General features: G+C 43.5%; 1 protein-coding gene across 1 annotated transcript in view; it reads right to left on the bottom strand.

Moving 5' to 3' along the window:
• LOC129847145 (histone lysine acetyltransferase CREBBP-like) overlaps positions 1-22,513 on the bottom strand; it is a 47,133-nt gene that overhangs the window by 6,465 nt on the left and 18,155 nt on the right. The window contains exons 2-3 of the mRNA XM_055914960.1: positions 10,153-10,727; positions 1,041-1,205 (exon numbers count right to left, since the gene is read on the bottom strand). Coding sequence (XP_055770935.1) covers positions 1,041-1,205; positions 10,153-10,727 — 740 coding nt within the window. The remainder of the gene's footprint in view (positions 1-1,040; positions 1,206-10,152; positions 10,728-22,513) is intronic.

Here is a 22,513-nt window from a genome sequence, read left to right as displayed (position 1 = left end):
GAAAACATTTGTGTGAGAAAGACAAAGAGCGGAGGGGGAAGAGTGGTGAACAGAGAAAGAACGATTCCCAGACAGAATAATGGGAGCCAGCCAATGAATGAATCAAAAAGAAAGAAACCACCCCCCCCCCAAAAGGCCTGGTAAACATCCAACTATTTCACATAAGACTCCATTAACCTTTAACCAAAATAGAAACACTAAACTATTTCCTCTGTAATGAGTTCATTAGGCCCTTTTCCTGTTCCTGGGAGAGAGATTTGCATGCAGTATTTACTCAGTGCCTTGAAAGAGACCCCTCTCTTTTTCTCTTTCCCTCATTCTCTCTCTCTGCACAACAATATTCTGAGTGGAGTGCCTTTTCACAAATGTTTCCCCCTTCCAACAATCTCTAATTCTGCATTCCAGGCCTGGCTTTTGGAGATGGAAGAGAAATATGTCGGAATAATTGTTCCAATACCGTGGCATTGAGAACTGCACCGTTATTCAAAGTCAATGCAGAGACTAATGGACAGACTTCAATTGAGTTGTCACTACGTGAGACTAAATCTGAAAGGGATTGATAAGCAGGGGGTAATTTTCACCGTATTGCTTCAACCAATCCTCTCATAGTATGTAGGATCTAGGGGTCAATTATATGGGTTTTAGAGACAACGGGTTTAATCTCTTCAGTGTTCAAACATCTGAAAGGACTAGGTAGGTGTGCACATTAATATGATGATGGCTTCATTTAACCCTCTGATAAACAGTGGAGATTCCAACGTATCTTTTGTATAGTCAGTACTTTCATATCTGAGAACACCAAGAGGATAGGGGCAAGGTTACAAGTCTGAAACCCAAAGGCATGGGGACCACATCAGATCTGAGAGCTGATTTTTGTGGCCTCCAGACAGATATCGGATTCCAACTGTTTAAGGGGGCTAGACGAAGAGGCTTGAGATCCAAATGGAAACAGACCTTTCCCAGAACCCTCCGTTCAGGTCCTCATGTAAACTAACCGCAGGTTTGCGTTTCTCCTTTTCTACAAAGTTAGAGGAACTTACCAGGTTTGGCATGCTGCTGGCCCCTTTCAGGTCACTGGGGAAGGGGGGCAGGCTGTTGGCAAGGGCTGCCTTGTTCCGGAGCTGCTGCTGGGCGTTCACCCCCATCTGCTGCTGGACCCCGCCCTGGCCGTACTGCTGCCCAAAAGTACTGCCAGCCATACCCATCTACAGAGAGACAGGGGATTAGGACAATCCCTGAGGTGAACCGGGTCTCTGTTCATGAGTTTCAAAACGGGTCAAGAAGGACCAGGACAATGTATGATTTGGGACTGTAAAACCGTTAAACTAACCTATTGGGTTAAACTGAAATTGGGCCCCAACACTGTAAAGCACAGCCACAGGTTTCCGTACTGCACACAATACCAAAGTATTTGAGTGCTTGAGCACTGATTCTGTGGGAATTGTCTAGAAGGGGAGAATGACGTGCAATGGCGGGTCTGACGGTTGACATCTGCCTTTCCGTGGTTCAGATAAGAGGAAGTGGCCCATTACGAGGCCTCCCCAAATCACGCCATCTCTAACACAGGCTAGGTATAGATATGAATGTATGTTTTACAAGTTACTTGTAGATGATTATACATGTCGGATCTTGTGGAGGAGCTCATTGAAATGGATGAAAATAGGAGAGAGCAGTCAGATGCAATGTGACTTATTTCAACAGGTCTTTGCCCCCCCCCCCCCATCGTTATAACTGCCAAACCCAAAAACAGGCAAATAAGGAAACAGAGGTATGAAAGAAACATTTACCCATGAGTGGCTGCCAAATCCCATCCATGTATCTATCCATCTACCATCATTAAACTTTCTTGACTAGCTTCTCAATGTGAGTTGAACACATAGAAGACACTACCGTAATTGCTGGACTATTAAGCGCACCTGAATATAAGCCGCACCCACTGAATTTAATTTTTTATTTTATTTTATACATAAATAAGCCGCACGTGTCTATAAGCCGCAGGTGCCTACCGGTACATTGAAACAAATGAACTTTACACAGCCTTTAAACGAAACACGGCTTGTAACAAAAATAAATAGGCTTTAACGAAACACGGCTTGTAACAAAAATAAATAGGCTTTAACGAAACAGGCTTGTAACATTTTTTTTTTTTTAAATAGCAGTAAACAGTAGCCTACCAAGAAAGTCCTTGGTCACTATCTTCCTCCTGTGCACTGAAACCACTGAAGTCATCTCCTTTGGTGTCGGAGTTGAATAGCCTCAGAATTGCTTCATCCGATGTTGGATCGTTTTCATTGCGCTCTCCTCACTTTCATCCGGAGGCAAACTCATCCAAGCCTCATTTTCTAGTTCGGGCCATCTGCTTTTCTTTCCTCTGAAAACTTTTGTTGTCTTTTTGCACTAAGTCAGTTTCTCACGCTGCTGTTTCCAACATCTTATCATCGACTCATTAAGGCTCCCGTGCAGCAGCACTATTTCCTTTTCCAACAGCCAGATCGATCGCCTTCAAATTGAAAGCTGCATCATATGCATTTCTCTGTGTCTTTGCCATGATGAGGGTGACAAAATGACTACCGTAATCAGAATGATGGAAAGTTTGAGCGTGCTCGATTTACGTCACATTATGTGACGGTGCTCAGTTTTTTGGCGGCATGAATTTGTGAAAGCGGGAAAAATCCATAAATTAGCCGCGTCATTGTATAAAGCGCAAGGTTCATAGCGTGGGAAAAAAGTAGCGGCTTATAGTCCGGAAATTACGGTATTTCATAGCCAACGGGTGGTGCAAGATCTGCTGCAGGCATGGACATAATAGTTAAGTGCGCAGCTGCAATCTCTTTAGAATGAATAAAAAAACACTAATTTTGATCTTCCAATATGACCAATAAGGTTTAAAACATGCAATTTTGACATCTACAATGAGTATACCAAACCTTAGAAACACCTTCCTAATATTGAGTTGCACCCCCATTTTTCCAAGGTGTCGAAAGCATTCCACAGGGATGCTGGCCCATGAAAAACCCAGCAGCGTTGCAGTTCTTGACACAAACCGGTGCGCCTGGCACTTACTGCCACACCCCATTCAAAGGCCTTTACAGTGCATTCGGAAAGTATTCAAATGTGGTTATATTACAGCCTTATACCAAAATGGATTGACTTGTTTTTCCCCCCACATCAATTTGCATCAATACCCCAAAATGACAAAGCAAAAACAGTTTTAGATTGAAATATCACATTTACAAAAGTATTCAGACCCTTTACTCCATACGTTGTTGAAGCACTTTTGGGAGAGATTACAGCCTTGCAACTTCTTGGGTAAAACACTACAAACTTGACACACCTGTATTTGGGGAGTTTCTCCCATTCTTCTCCGCAGATCCTCTCAAGCTCTGTCAGGTTTGGATGGGGAGCGTAGCTACACAGCTATTTTCACAGATGATCGATCAGGTTCAAGTCCGGGCCACTCAAGGACATTAAGAGACTGTCCCGAAGCCACTCCTGCTTTGTCTTGGCTGTGTGCTTTGGGTCGTTGTCATGTTGGAAGGTGAACCTTTGACCCAGTCTGAGGTCCTGAGCTCTCTGGAGCAGGTTTTCATCAAGGATCTCTGTACTTTGTTCCATTAATCTTCTCCTCAATCCTGACTAGTCTCCCAGTCCCGGCCGCTGAAAAAAATCCCCACAGCATGATGCTGCCACCAACATGCTTCACCGTAGGGATGGTGCCAGGTTTCCTCCAGACGTGACGCTTGGCATTCAGGCCAAAGAGTTCAATCTTGGTTTCATCAGATCAGAGAATCTTGTTCCTAATGGTCTGAGAGTCCTTTAGGGGCCTTTTGCCAAGCAGACTGTCATGTGCCTTTTACTGAGGAGTGGCTTCCGTCTGGCCACTACCATAAAGGCCTGATTGGTGGAGTGCGGATTGTCCTTCTGGAAGGTTCTCCCATCTCCACAGATAAACTCTGGAGCTCTGTCAGAGTGACCATCGGGTTCTTGCACCTCCCTGACCAAGGCCCTTCTCCCCCAATTGCTAAGTCAGCTCTAGGAAGAGTCTTGGTGATTCCAAACTTCTTCCATTTAAGAATGATGGAGGCCACAATTTTTTTGGTACCCTTCCCCAGATCTGTGCCCCGACACAAACCTGTCTCAGAGCTCTACGGACAATTATTTCAACCGCATGGCTTGGTTTTTGCTCTGACATGCACTGTCAACTGTGGGACCTTATAGACAGGTGTTTGCCTTTCCAAATCATGCCCAATCAATTGAATTTACCCCAGGATGACTTCAATCAAGTTGTAGAAACATCAAGGATGATCAATGGAAACAGGATGCACCTGAGCTCAATTTCAAGTCTATTAGCAAAGAGAAAGAATGAAGGTAAACTAGACGGAGGAAGAGAATGTTAGAGGGACAGCGAGAGAGAAAGAGGACTCACAGAGAATGAATGAGAAAGAAAACAAAATAGAGAATGAGAGAGAGTGTTCACATGCCCTATACCAAACCAGGGGGGTACCACTTGAATTTCTTTGAATGGCATTGGTAGCAGTACTGTAGCTCACGGAAACAACGACCGAGACCTGAGAATATAGTTTCAAACTGAAAACGAAGGTAGACCAAGTGGTCTTCTGTCATAAGGTTGTGGTTGTCTCTCTGTTTCAAATAGTTGTCTCATGGCTAGACCACGAACCCAAAGGCTCTTTTAAAATGCAACCAGTGCCACCATTGCAGAACTATTGTACAGAAAAAGTATTTTGTTGACACAGCATCTAAAATGAATCAAGTCAAGCATTTCATTAACTGCAACTACAGATTGGAATGTCCACAGTGCAAGGTGTTCTACATTGGATGGACAAAAAGACACCTTCAAGAACGCTTAGCTTAACACAAGTACGCCATACGGGTAGGCAATGAAGACTACCCCATGGCAAGGCACTACAAGTCCTTACACCATGGCAACCTGCCTCCCTACAAGTTATGGGTATTGATCATGTTCCGGCCTCTATTAGAAAAGGGGACCATCTTAAACAGCTAAACCAAAGGGAACGTTTTGTATTTACAAACTACAGGCCACTAAGTAACCTGGTTTAAATGAAGATAGGGATTTCTCACCTTTCCTGTAAGGTAGTGAGAGGTCCATTTTCTGTCATCTAGTGGACATTTTGCTCTATTGCCCTCAGCTATGTTTAGACTGTTGTCTATGTTTTGCTGTGTTCCAGTGTACTATGGAATAGACAGCTCTCCTATTCTTGGCACGTTGTCCAGTCATATTTAAGGTTAGAACTACCTTTCTAGGAGTTCTGATGCTTCTTGCTAGGAAGTGAATTTTTTGATAACATATGTACAGTATTTCACTTTTTAATGTGTATAGTATAGCTTTACTAGCTGTTGTCCAATGAATTCTGTAACCACTCCCTCTTCAAATCAGAGCTTATTGGAAAACCTGTTCAAAAGAGGACATTGTATTATCATTTCTTTGCACTCCCTGACAAAGGCCATGCAGAGGAAACGCACCGGACTTATTAAACTTTGTTTTCATTGAACATGCCATACAAATAAAGGCATTTTAATTCATTATATGAAGTGCCTTGGTCCTCCTTGTTTTTTGGATGACCAATGTACCCCTTTAACTTCACTAGGGTAGGGGGCAGCATTCAGAATTTTGGATGAAAAGCGTGCCCAAATTAAACGGCCTGCTACTCAAGCCCAGAAGTTAGGATATGCATATAATTAGTAGATTTAGATAGAAAACACTCTGAAGTTTACAAAACTGTTAAAATAATGTATGTGAGTATAACAGAACTGATATGGCAGGCGAAAACCCGAGGACAATCCAACCAGGAAGTACTATTATTTTGAAAGGCTGTTTTTCAATTGAAAGCCTATCCACCATACAAAGGCTTAGGACCCAGTTCACAAGCTCTGTGGCTTCCTCTACATGTGGCCAGTCTTTAGGCATTGTTTCAGGCGTTTACTCTGAAAAATGAGGGAGATACAGAACTTTCAATCAGTGGCCAGTGGAAATTTCCAGACATCAGCCATGCCTGATCGGGAACGCGCCTTTCTTGTTTCTCCTTTCCTATTGACGAAGCTTTTGTCCGGTTGAAATATTATTGATTATTTATAACAAAAACAACCGGAGGATTGATTTTAAACATCATTTGGCATGTTTCTACTAACTTTTATTGTACTTTTTAAAAACTTTGTCTGGACTTAGTGCACACACCTTAAGCATTCTGATTACTGGACAAAAAGGAGGTTTTGGTAAGTGATTAATTTTAATGCTATTTCTGACTTTTGTGACACTCCTTGGCTGGAAAATGGCTGTATGGGTTTCTATGGCTAGGTGCTGACCTAACATAATCGCAAAGTGTGCTTTCGCCGTGAAGCTTTTTTGAAATCTGACAGCGGTTGCATTAAGGAGAAGTGTATCTTTATTCGTATGTTTAACACTTGTATCGTTTATCAATGTTTATGATGAGTATTTCTGTTATTTGATGTGGCTCTCTGCACTTTCACCAGATGTTTGTTTGAGACAATGCATTTCTGAACATAACACGCCAATGTAAACTCAGATTTTTGGATATAAATATGAACTTTATCGAACAAAACATACATGTACTGTGTAACAAAGTCCTACGAGTGCCATCTGATGAAGATCAAAGGTTAGTGATTAATTTAATTGCTATTTCTGACTTGTGAGCCCTCTCCTTGGCTGGAAAATGGCTGTATGGTTTTCTGTGACTAGGTGCTGACATAACATAATCGCATGGTGTGCTTTCGCAGTAAAGCCTTTTTGAAATCGGACACTGTGGTTGGATTTACAAGAAGTGTATCTTTAAAATGGTGGATAATACTTGTTTGAGGAATTTTAATTATGGGATTTCTGTTTTGAATTTGGCGCCCTGCAATTTCACTGGCCGTTGTCGAGGTGCGACGCTAGCATCCCACTTGTACCAGAGAGGTTAACCAAAGAACACCTTCCAAAATCTACTATTGTGTACCTTAGCAGCACTTCCCTTCCCCCTCTTTTTACTAGAAGTTGTCTCATGTTGTTGTTGTGCCTACTGAAACGTCCTACTTATTCTCACAGACCACCACATCTCTGTGAATGGCAACAGTAGGTGTCCTCTAGCTAGCGGGGGGTGCTGTATGTAAAGCACGCCTGCTCATCAATGTGGGGATGAATTCTATTTCAATTCAGGAAGTACACTTAAATTACTTTTCTCTTCAATTAGAAACATTTAGAATGAAGATTTTTGTTTGGTCTACTGTCTGAACGAATGGAATTGACCCCAAACCCGCTGCTGATTCATACAGATACTAAGAATGCTGGACTGACACTCTGGTGTCTGCCACACTTCAGGAGCATGCGTTAGTCTTGTGGCAGCTGTGCAATGTCAATACTGCCAGAGCCAGCTCTTTTATCTAGCAACCACAGCCTAACTAACGTACCATGGCATGTACACAGTATCCTCCACGGCTTCAAATCCCTCTTTCTCCTGGCAGTAGGTTAGATGGTGAAGATACACCCAGGGTTGACCCTGCTACTGTTGCTGGGGCCTAACTATGGAACATTTGCAGAGAACTGGAGACATGATATTACTCCCTGTCAGTATTGTGTAAGAAAGCAATGCTAGACACTCAAGTGCGTGTCAGCGAGCCCCGGGGGTTTGTTTTATGTGGTGACGGCCTGCATGTGTCGAGTGTGTATGAACTAGCAAGCTGGTTTCCCCTTGGTTTCCTGTCAAGCCACAACAGTAGCAGATAAGACCAGTAGACATCCCTGAAACTAGCACTACCACACAACTACCACGCACTTTCCACAAATCAACATATAAAGCTCGTCTTTCTCTGCACACTACTATGCTTTCTCAGACTTGTCATCAGTATATCTCCCTTCACCCACTTATATCCACATTGCAAAGCAACTCGAAGCAGGTAAATAGTAGGCCTAAGTCTATGGGATATTAATGAAATACCAAGCTGTAATCAAGTTACAGGCCTAACCATAGAATTCAAATGAAATATATTTATATGTGCTTAACTCTCCACGCTTTAGCCTCAGCCTTACCTACAAGCGAGACAGACGGGGGAACACATATACACCCAATACACTAGAAGACCTCAGAGCTGACAGCAGGCTGACTCCAGTAGCTCCACCCAGCTAGCCAAGCAAGGGAATCCAGTAGATAACGTTAGCATTGATCCACTATGGAGACTCCAGTAGCTCCACCCAGCTAGCCAAGCAAGGGAATCCAGTAGATAACGTTAGCATTGATCCGCTATGGAGACTCCAGTAGCTCCAACCAGCTAGCCAAGCAAGGGAATCCAGTAGATAACGTTAGCATTGATCCGCTATGGAGACTCCAGTAGCTCCAACCAGCTAGCCAAGCAAGGGAATCCAGTAGATAACGTTAGCATTGATCCGCTATGGAGACTCCAGTAGCTCCAACCAGCTAGCCAAGCAAGGGAATCCAGTAGATAACGTTAGCATTGATCCGCTATGGAGACTCCAGTAGCTATAGGCAAAATCCCGTTACTGGAAAAGACTGTTCGAAGGTCAGCCTGTGCTCCTAACATGCTACGAAAGGTCACTTCTGCTGTCCTGGAGGGGTGTATTCAACACCCCAGGTGGGTGTCCTGTTCCTCCAACAATCCCAAGGTAAGCTTACAGATGGTTGTGCGTATGGTGGGTGGGAGACAACGATGCATCAGAGAGACCAACAGACGCATGTGTACATGTACTGACCAACAGGGATTATAGCGCTCAATCAGTACAAGAACAATGCACACTCACACTGATTCTCACTCACACCCACAGTGAGTATCAAGAGATCAGTCTATATGAGCAGGGAATCCCTGTTCCAAACAGAGACATGACTTTGAAACTAATAGCTCAACAGAGATATGAGCAGGACCGATGATTCTGTCACCAAACCAACAACAAGCTTCCTATCTGGACAGACAGATGTACTGATGCAAAGCACGCATGAAACGGACAATGCCATGAACAAGCCATTTAGAAAGCATTGCTCCCAGAGCACGGGAAGACTATGGGACACAGTAAAGCAAGGACATCATTTCCCATCTGTGTCAAGCCTGGATGAATATAATGAAATTAAAAGATAAATATACAGTACAAAAGTTTGGACACAACATTTATTTATTTGTACCATTTCCTACATTGCAGAATAATAGTGAAAACATCAAAACTATGAAATAACACATATGGAATCATGTAGTAACCAACCATTTTTATATTTGTGATTCTTCAAAGTAGCCACCCTTTGCCTTGATGACAGCTTTGCACACTCTTGGCATTCTCTCAATCAACTTCATGAGGTAGTCACTTGGGATTCATTTCAATTAACAGATTTGCCTTGTTAAAAGTAAGGTGTGATGGTGTGGGAGTGCTTTGCTGGTGACACTGTCAGTGATTTATTTAGAATTCAAGGTACACTTAACCAACATGGCTACCACAGCATTCTGCAGCAATACGCCGTCCCATCTGGTTTGCGCTTAGTGGGACTATCATTTGTTTTTCAACAGGACAATGACCCAACACACCTCCAGGCTGTGTAAGGGCTATTTGACCTAGAAGGAGAGTGATGGAGTGCTGCATCAGATGACCTGGCCTCCACAATCACCCGACCTAAACCCCAATTGAGATGGTTTTGGATGAGTTGGACCGCAGAGTGAAGGAAAAGCAGCCAACAAGTGCTCAGCATAAGTGGAAACTCCTTCAAGACTGTTGAAAAAGCATTCCAGGTGAAGCTGGTTAAGAGAATGCCAAGAGTGTGCAAAAGCTGTCATCAAGGCAAAGGGTGGCTACTTTGAAGAATCTCAAATATAAAGTATATTTTGATTTGTTTAACACTTTGTTGGTTACTAGATGATTCCATATGTGTTATTTCATAGTTTTGATGTCTTCATTATTATTCTACAATGTAGAAAATAGTAAAAATAAAGAAAAACCCTTGAATGAGTAAATGTGTCCAAACTTGACTGGTACTGTATATATAAATGACCAATGCATTTACTCCAGTTTTACAATCACAAATCATAGGCCATGGCAATGAGTTTTCCTGACCAGACTAGTCAAAACCCTAGGTCCCGAGTGAAGCCAGACAGAAAACAGACAGTACATGCACCAACACTCACCTTATTCATGTTGCTAGCCTGCTGGGCGTTCATGGTGTTGTGAGCTCCCATCTGCCCTCCTCCCTGAGCCAGAGTCTCAGCCAGCACACTGCTGCCTCCCGGCCCCACGCCCCCCCCAGCCCCCTGCATGGCCTGGACCTGGTACTGCTGCAGCCCAAGCCTGCCCCGTCCTGCCGGCCCCAGGGCCCCGTTCATCACCTGGCCCGGCATCCCGTGTCCATGGCTGTTCATCATAGCCTGGTTGAAGCCCGCCATGGAGCCGTTGCCTTGTTGCCCGCTGGCGGGGTTTCCTTTCTGGGCTTGGTTCGGCGAGCCCTGGCCCATAGGGACTTTCCCCATCATGGGGCCCATGCCACCGGACCCAGCACCCCCCGCTCTCAGGAGCTCAGACAGCTGCTTGTGTTTGGCGGCAGCGTCAGGGACCATGGAGCCCAGGCCCCGGGGACCTCCTCCAGGCACTCCCCCCCCCCCGCCAGGGGCACCGTTGGAGGGCATGCCCATCAGGCCACCCAGGTCCCCATTGGGGATCAGCTCGTCTGGGAGGTCATTCTCCAGGTCGAACAGCGACACCAGGTCTAATGGGAGAAAAATGTAGTTTAGAAGGCGTGGTTTCTACACCTGTTCTCTCAGTAACTTTCAGCCATGATTTGTCTGTTGTGCTTGTTTGACAAGAAACTGTCCCCAAAGGAAAAACACTCATACAAATGAACAAATCAAAACGATTTCAACAACTACAAACACCTTCTATACCTGTCATACTCCAACCTGGCAGAAGCATTGCTTCGCAAAAAAAAGTAAGACTGCAGTGTCAAAATCGAATTGTTGCTGTCAACAATAAAATGAAGGGAAAGTCCCCACAGAACAGAATAGTATCCAATTCACAGATTGTCAAAACGGCAGTCAGAGTGAGATAAAGGCCAGTTTACTATCAGCCTGTGTGACTGTTAGCCTGGCTGTCAAAAGTGACCAATTGTCCAAATATAGTCCAGGAACAGAACGGGTGACAGTCCTGCCTTTGCACAATACACAAACACACCCTTACTGAAAGTCACCATTTAGTACTGACAAACACAACCTACACACACACACACACACACACACACACAACCTACACACACACACAACCTACACACACACACACACACACCCTACACACACACACACACACACCCTACACACACACACACACACACCCTACACACACACACACACACAACCTACACACACAACCTACACACACACACAACCTACACACACAACCTACACACACACACAACCTACACACACAACCTACACACACAACCTACACACACAACCTACACACACAACCTACACACACAACCTACACACACAACCTACACACACACACACACACAACCTACACACACACACACACACACACACACACACACACACACACACACACAACCTACACACACACACACACACACACACACACACACACACACACACAACCTACACACACACACACAACCTACACACACACACACACAACCTACACACACACACAACCTACACACACACACACACAACCTACACACACACAACCTACACACACACACACACAACCTACACACACACAACCTACACACACACACACACAACCTACACACACACAACCTACACACACACACACACAACCTACACACACACACACACAACCTACACACACACACACAACCTACACACACACACACAACCTACACACACACACAACCTACACACACACACAACCTACACACACACACAACCTACACACACACACAACCTACACACACACACAACCTACACACACACACAACCTACACACACACACAACCTACACACACACACAACCTACACACACACACAACCTACACACACACACAACCTACACACACACACAACCTACACACACACACAACCTACACACACACACAACCTACACACACACACAACCTACACACACACACAACCTACACACACACACAACCTACACACACACACACACACAACCTACACACACAACCTACACACACACACACAACCTACACACACACACAACCTACACACACAACCTACACACACACACACACAACCTACACACACACACACACAACCTACACACACACACACACACACAACCTACACACACACACACACACACAACCTACACACACACACACACAACCTACACACACAACCTACACACACACACACACAACCTACACACACACACACACAACCTACACACACACACACACACACAACCTACACACACACACACACACACACACAACCTACACACACACACACACACACAACCTACACACACACACACACAACCTACACACACAACCTACACACACACACACACAACCTACACACACACACAACCTACACACACACACAACCTACACACACACACAACCTACACACACACACAACCTACACACACACACAACCTACACACACACACAACCTACACACACACACAACCTACACACACACACAACCTACACACACACACAACCTACACACACAACCGACACAAACACACACAACCGACACAAACACACACAACCGACACAAACACACACAACCGACAAACACACACAACCGACACAAACACACACAACCGACACAAACACACACAACCGACACACACACACAACCTACACACACACACAACCTACACACACACACACACAACCTACACACACACACAACCTACACACACACACAACCTACACACACACACACACACAACCTACACACACAACCTACACACACACACACAACCTACACACACACACAACCTACACACACAACCTACACACACACACACACAACCTACACACACACACACACAACCTACACACACACACACACACACAACCTACACACACACACACACACACAACCTACACACACACACACACAACCTACACACACAACCTACACACACACACACACAACCTACACACACACACACACAACCTACACACACACACACACACACAACCTACACACACACACACACACACACACAACCTACACACACACACACACACACAACCTACACACACACACACACAACCTACACACACAACCTACACACACACAACCTACACACACACACAACCTACACACACACACGACACACACACACACACAACCTACACACACAACCTACACACACACAACCTACACACACACACAACCTACACACACACACAACCTACACACACACACAACCTACACACACACACACACAACCTACACACACACACACACAACCTACACACACACACACACAACCTACACACACACACACACAACCTACACACACACACACACAACCTACACACACACACAACCTACACACACACACAACCTACACACACACACAACCTACACACACACACAACCTACACACACACACAACCTACACACACACACAACCTACACACACACACAACCTACACACACACACACACACAACCTACACACACAACATACACACACACACACAACCTACACACACACACAACCTACACACACAACCTACACACACACACACACAACCTACACACACACACACACAACCTACACACACACACACACACACAACCTACACACACACACACACACACAACCTACACACACACACACACAACCTACACACACAACCTACACACACACACACACAACCTACACACACACACACACAACCTACACACACACACACACACACAACCTACACACACACACACACACACACACAACCTACACACACACACACACACACAACCTACACACACACACACACAACCTACACACACAACCTACACACACACACACACAACCTACACACACACACAACCTACACACACACACAACCTACACACACACACAACCTACACACACACACAACCTACACACACACACAACCTACACACACAACCGACACAAACACACACAACCGACACAAACACACACAACCGACACAAACACACACAACCGACAAACACACACAACCGACACAAACACACACAACCGACACAAACACACACAACCGACACAAACACACACACAACATACACAGACCGACACACACACACACACAACCTACACACACAACCTACACACACACAACCTACACACACACACAACCTACACACACACACAACCTACACACACACACACACAACCTACACACACACACACACAACCTACACACACACACACACACAACCTACACACACACACACACAACCTACACACACACACACACAACCTACACACACACACACACAACCTACACACACACACACACACACACAACCTACACACACACACACACAACCTACACACACACACACAACCTACACACACACACACACAACCTACACACACAGACAACCTACACACACACACACACAACCTACACACACACACACACAACCTACACACACACACACACACACACAACCTACACACACACACACAACCTACACACACACACACACAACCTACACACACAGACAACCTACACACACACACACACAACCTACACACACACACACACAACCTACACACACAGACAACCTACACACACACACACACAACCTACACACACACACACACAACCTACACACACACACACACAACCTACACACACACACACACACACAACCTACACACACACACACACAACCTACACACACACACACACAACCTACACACACACAACCTACACACACACACAACCTACACACACACACAACCTACACACACAACCGACACACACACACACAACCGACACAAACACACACAACCGACACAAACACACACAACCGACACAAACACACACAACCGACACAAACACACACAACCGACACAAACACACACAACCGACACAAACACACACAACCGACACAAACACACACAACCGACACAAACACACACAACCGACACAAACACACACAACCGACACAAACACACACACAACATACACAGACCGACACACACACACACAACCTACACACACACACAACCTACACACACACACAACCTACACACACACACAACCTACACACACACACAACCTACACACACACACAACCTACACACACACAACCTACACACACACACACACACACAACCACACACACACAACCTACACACACACACACACAACCTACACACACACACACACACACACAACCTACACACACACACACACACAACCTACACACACACACACACACACAACCTACACACACACACACACACACAACCTACACACACACACACACAACCTACACACACACACACACACACAACCTACACACACACACACACAACCTACACACACACACACACACAACCTACACACACACACACACAACCTACACACACACACACACAACCTACACACACACACAACCTACACACACACACAACCTACACACACACAACCTACACACACACACAACCTACACACACACACACAACCTACACACACAACCGACACACACACACACAACCGACACAAACACACACAACCGACACAAACACACACAACCGACACAAACACACACAACCGACACAAACACACACAACCGACACAAACACACACAACCGACACAAACACACACACAACACACACACAACACACACACACCGACACACACACACATACAGACCGACACACACACACATACAGACCGACACACAATCCCAGCTGCTGGATATGCTAGCGTAATCTACCTCTTCTCTCTGCTGCTGGAGTGTGGCCGACATGCTAATCTAGGACTGAAGAACTGCAGTCTGCTTGAAAGCTGTGCCAAGACTGTGTGTGTGTGTTTCTGTTCCCCTTGTTCACTGCATAGAGCTCCCAAGGCAATTCCTAAAAATAGCCTAGCCATGTACCTGGGTTTCCACTGGGAAAACGTGGCGCCTGACATTTGACTGGCAGCATTTTAAATGTGCCTAACATTTTTGAAATTTACCGGACCCATGTGCATTGGGTGCTTAACCCAATTAAGGCGTCCACCCACGGTGCTCAGAATGATATCTGTCAGAGGTCAGAATCTTGTAGTACCAGGATGTAGGATGGGACATGAACCTAACAACTTCAATTACTAATTTCTCTTACCAGAGAAAATAAATTATATTCACAGAGAATACATTTCAGTGTTCACCTAATAGCAGGAACAACTCCATCTAGTGGTCAGAACCTGGTAATATAAGGATGAATGACGCAAAAATATACCTAACGATATCAATAACTAATTTCTCTTTTACTGAGAATACGTTACATAGGATGAAGCAATAGCCCGAGCCGCAGCTCCATACTACTAGTCTGACAGAGAACTGATCATATATACTCATTGTTACGGAGGGATTGGCAAGGGGTGTGCGGGGTCCAGAGGTGACTTTGGACCATTTCATTGGATTCATCATGTCTAACTCATTGTTAGAAAAAAGTTTGGGTCAAATGCTATGTTAAGTACTATATTTATTAAATATTATATATGTTGAGGTAAAATTACACTATAGGGCACTTTGAAGCAAGATAAGACATGCCTCATAAAACGTTCAGGTTTCAAACAATTAAGTACGTTTTCAAAATGCATACTGCAATGCTCCTTGCAAAGTGCTATGACATGCACTGAAGCCTGCGGAACTGCCTGTGCATTTGAATGGCGAAATCAAAAGCGTGCTTCAATTATCATCGCATATCTTTTTAAATCATGGCCGTCAAAACAGTTTTTAACAAGCCATTGTACTTAGAATTGTTGGGCAATGATTGGGCTTGTAAAAGCACTTTGCACTCCAGCAGCAACGAACGATATGTTGGAGTTGTAGAAGCAGCTCTCGCACTGTCTGATAGATTTTCTTCTTAGGTTCTGTAAGCTGTGCGTGTTAGTGGTGCATGGGTCAGCTGTTTGTTCACCCGCACCCGCCCAAAATTGCTAATAACCCATCCTCAACCATCCGACTACGTGTGATAAAGTGAAAATCTGAGGCCCACACCCAAGACTAACACGCAAATATAGAAAAATGCACTCCAGGCTACAGTCAGACTGCAAAACGATTATCTGACGGAGGGAGTGCAGGATATTGTTTTGCCTGATTTAGACAATTTGGTAGGCTATTTGTTAGTCAACTTGACAAAAGAGAAGCTACGTTTATCTAATTGTAGACATATGTTGCCTTAGAAGACTAAATAAACTCTTGCTCAACAGAATAATTTAATATAAAAAGAGAATGAATGCTTCAAATCTAGTTAACTTCGGTAAAGGTCTCGGTCATCTTTCGCGGAGCAAAGACATTCAGGGACTGGGGAGAAAATACTATAAAGCAGAAGAAAAAAAAGATTGTGCAAAAATGTCAAATGACAATTTTGACCAGTTGCAAAGAAAAAGCTGTGAAAACGACCCAACGTGTTTCTAATCATGTTTCAGTTGGGCTTCGATGCATATTGTGGTTGAAATACTTAAGTCAGCCCCTCTACAGATCGTATCTGAGCATTGCATTCTCTCAAGATTAATTATTTTTTGCCTACATTTTGTGAATAATTTGACTGCAAGAAATGCTATGTTATTATTAAGGCTTTAGCACTATTTGCACGGGACCAAGTATTACCAGAGAACATTGGGCATTCTGGGGTATTAAATACATAACCATTATTCCAGAGGACGATTCAATATGGTTTTTTCCCCAAACTATCACCTGTAATTCTAACTTTATTTTTTTTAACAGTTGACGAAAGCCTGGAAGTTTTTTCTAGGCGTGAAGATATTTCAACGAGTCCAGGCGATGACAGGCTACACTGATTACTCCAGCTTGGTTCCCAAGTTTCTAAACCATACCAAACCATCTTTGGTATAGTGTCAACATAATTTTTGTATTGAGTAAGTGTGATCATAATCATTAGGTTATTTTAGCGACAAGCTGTAGAAGATGTCCTAAATGCCCTCAGCCTACATATGGGAGCTAAACAGCTAACTTGCATTTTATATGGGTTTTTAGGCTATGGATGAGAAAGTGAACTTGTTCCAAACGTTTAGCCCGGTTGAATGCTGCTTTGCGATCTATTAAAAGCAAGGGTTGCATTAAATAGGTGCAATATTTGTTAATTATGCATTTGGCAATGTTCTATTCATTTGCACAAAACGTATAAACAAAAGCATTCGTTGTCAAAGTTAATACATGTAGAGGTCGGCCGATTATGATTTTTCGACGCCGATACCAATTAATCGGCCGATTTTTTAGATTTCTTTGTAATAATGACAATTACAACAATACTGAATGAACACTTATTTTAACTTAATATAATACATCAATAAAATCTATTTAGCCTCAAATAAATAATGAAACATGTTAAATTTGGTTTAAATAATGGAAAAACAAAGTGTTGGAGAAGAAAGTAAAAGTGCAATATGTGCCATGTAAGAAAGCAAACGTCCGGATGAAATGCATGTCCAGAGTAAACGGCCTGCTACAAAGCCATTAAAGATAGAATATGCATATTATTCGTAGATTTGGATAGAAAACACTCTGAAGTTTCTAAAACTGTTTGAATGATGTCTGGGAGTATAACAGAACTCATATGGCAGGCAAAAACCTGAGAAAAGATCCAACCAGGAAGTGGGAAACCTGAGGTTGGTTGATTTTCAACTCAGCTCCTACTGAAGATACAGTGGGATATTGGTAATGTCGCACTTCCTAAGGTTTCCACTAGATCTCAACAGTCTTTAGAACCTTGTCTGATGCTTCTACTGTGAAGTGGGGCCAAATGACAGTGGATTGAGTAAGGTCTACCATGACCTGAACATGCGCTGACCATGTGAGAGCGAGCTCTGTTCCATCGCACTTCTGAAGACAAAGGAATTCTCCGGTTGGAACATTATTGAAGAATTATGTTAAAAACATCCTAAAGATTGATTCAATACTTTTGTTTGTCATGTTTTTACGGACTGTAATATAACTTTTTTTTTACTTTTCATCTATACTTTTTTGATTTTGGAAAGTGTACTGAACGCTAGAACAACGAGGAATTTGGACATAAATGGACATTATCGAACAAAACAAACATTTATTGTTGAACTGGGATTCCTGGGAGTGCATTCTGATGAAGATCAAAGGTAAGTGAATGTTTATAATGTTATTTCTGACTTCTTTTGACTGCACAATATGGTGGATATATTTGTGTCTTGATTGGGCTCTGAGCGCAGACTCAGATTATTGCATGGTTTGCTTTTTCCGTAAAGCTTTTTTGAAATCTGACACAGCGGTTGCATTAAGGAGCAGTGCATCTAAAATTCCATGCATAACAGTTGTATCTTTTAGCAATGTTTATTATGAGTATTCCTGTAAATTGATGTGGCTCTCTGCAAAATCAAAGGATGTTTTGGAACTTGTGAACGTAACGCGCCAATGTAAACTCAGATTTTTGGATATAAATATGAACTTTACCGAACAAAACATACATGTATTGTGTAACATGAAGTCCTATGAGTGTCATCTGATGAAGATCATAAAAGGTTAGTGATTCATTTTATCTATATTTCTGATTTTTGTGAATCCTCTCTTTGGCCGGAAAAATGGCTGTTTTATTCTGTGAATAGGCACTCACCTAACATAATCGTTTGGTTTGCTTTCGTCAGAAAAGCCTTTTTGAAATCGGACACTGTGGCTGGATTTACAACAAGTGTATCTTTAAAACGGTGTAAAATACATGCATGTTTGAGGAATTTTAATTATGGGATTTCTGTTGTTTTGAATTTGGTGCCCTGCAGTTTCACTGGCTGTTGAAGAGGTGGGACGCTACCGTCTCACGTAACCTAGAGAGGTTAAGTTCCTTGCTCAGAACATGATAACATATGAATATGGTGGTTCCTTTTAACATGAGTCTTCAATATTCCCAGGTAAGAGGTTTTAGGTTGTAGTTATTATAGGAATTATAGGACTATTTCTCTATACAATTTGTATTTCATATACCTTTGACTATTGGACGTTCTTACAGGCACTTTATTATTGCCAGTGTAACAGTATAGCTTCCGTCCCTCTCCTCGCTCCTACCTGGGCTCGAACCAGGAACACATCGACAACAGTCACCCTCAAAGCAGCGTTACCCATGCAGAGCAAGGGGAACTACTCCAAGTCTCAGAGCGAGTGACGTTTGAAACGCTATTAGCACGCACCCCGCTAACTAGCTAGCCATTTCACATCGGTTACACCAGCCTAATCTCGGGAGTTGATAGGCTTGAAGTCATAAACAGCGCAATGCCTGAAGCACAGCGACGAGCTGCCGGCAAAAAAGTGCTGTTTGAATGAATGCTTACGAGCCTGCTGGTGCCTACCATCGCTCGGTCAGACTGCTCTATCAAATCATAGACTTAATTATAACATAACAGAAATTCGAGCCTTAGGTCATTAATATGGTCGATTACGGGAACTATCATCTCGAAAACAAAACGTTTATTCTTTCAGTGAAATACGGAACCGTTCCGTATTTTATCTAACGGGTGGCATCCATCAGTCTAAATATTGCTGTTACATTGTACAACCTTCAATGTCATAATTACGTAAAATTCTGGCAAATTAGTTCGCAACGAGCCAGGCGGCCCAAACTGTTGAATATACCCTGACTCTGCGTGCAATGAACGCAAGAGAAGTGACACAATTTCACCTGGTTAATATTGTCTGCTAACCTGGATTTCTTTTAGCTAAATATGCAGGTTTAAAAATATATACTTCTGTGTATTGATTTTAAGAAAGGCATTGATGTTTATGGTTAGGTACAGTCGTGCAACGATTGTGTTTTTTTCGCAAATGCGCTTTTGTTAAATCATCCCCTGTTTGGCGAAGTTGGCTGTCTTTGTTAGGAAGAAATAGTCTTCACACAGCTCGCAACGAGCCAGGCGGCCCAAACTGCTGCATATACCCTGACTCTGTTGCAAGAGAAGTGACAAAGAAATTCATGTTAGCAGGCAATATTAATTAAATATGCAGATGTAAAAAATATATATTTGTGTATTGATTTTAAGAAAGGCATTGATGTTTATGGTTAGGTACACATTGGAGCAACGACAGTCCTTTTTCGCAAATGCGCACCGCATCAATTATATGCAATGCAGGACACGCTAGATAAACTAGTAATATCATCAACCATGTGTAGTTAACTAGTGATTATGATTGATTGTTTTTTATAAGATAAGTTAAATGCTAGCTAGCAACTTAACTTGGCTCCTTGCTGCACTCCTCGTGGAGTGCAATGAGGCAGGTGGTTAGAGCGTTGGACTAGTTAACCGTAAGGTTGCGAGATTGAATCCCCGAGCTGACAAGGTAAAAATATGTCATTCTGCCCCTGAACAAGGCAGTTAAACCCACCGTTCCTAGACAGTCATTGAAAATAAGAATGTGTTCTTAACTGACTTGCCTAGTTAAATAAAGGTGTACATTTTTTGCAAAAGCCAGCTATTAACGACTAACAAACACCCTGCCGAGTAGCCCATTCTCACACCTTACCATCCCAACTCCACAGCCCCAACACATTACTGTCTCTCTGCTGTAATAACCGCTGTTTACCCCATCAATAACTGATACATGACAACGACAATGACTTCACTGTATCCGTTAGGAAGTTGTTTGTGTGTCATACATGTCTGAGGGGAGAGGTTGCACTGTGTTTCAACTAATAGGCTAACAATACCATGCCTCATTAACTGTAGTAGTGCTGAAGAGGGGTTGAGTAGGTGAGGAGGTTCTCCAAGGGAACAGTTGAACCACTTCATGACAACTCTGGCCTTGTTGTGTCTGACAGCAGTGAGAAGTCAGTCACATAGTGAAGCGGTGCCTGATATGAATCGGCACTGAGGCCTGGGTCGTGTTCATTAGGGCACCCGGTAGCAAAACGTTTTGCAATAGATAATGAAAACAAAGACAAAAAAACATATTGGACAAGTTCATATTCATATAGCACCTCCCTCTTTCAATCAGTTGGAGCATTTTTGTCCAAGTGAACCCGTCCCAGGGCTGGACTGACCAGGGAGTTGAGGGGAACTCAATAATAATTATGTGTGTGTATGCAGAAAAGGGTGACTGACATACAAGAGCCTGGGCTATGGGCTTCCCTCCTCTCCAGTCTCCAGAGCAGCAGGGAGCATTCTTGTGGCTGGCTAGGGCCTTGGGAGGAATGAACTCTGAGCGCTGAGTAAACACAACACACACACAAATAGAGAGAGCACTAATGAGGCCTAGAGTCCAAATCACATGCTCATGTCAAGGTCCTGCACGTAAGGGTGTGTGTGCACGCTCAGAAAAAGATAACAATGGCATGAGAGGC

Source organism: Salvelinus fontinalis, unplaced genomic scaffold (assembly GCF_029448725.1).
Source record: "Salvelinus fontinalis isolate EN_2023a unplaced genomic scaffold, ASM2944872v1 scaffold_0724, whole genome shotgun sequence".
Classification (NCBI taxonomy): Eukaryota; Metazoa; Chordata; class Actinopteri; order Salmoniformes; family Salmonidae; genus Salvelinus; species Salvelinus fontinalis.
This window is presented reverse-complemented; position numbering and strand designations above follow the sequence as displayed.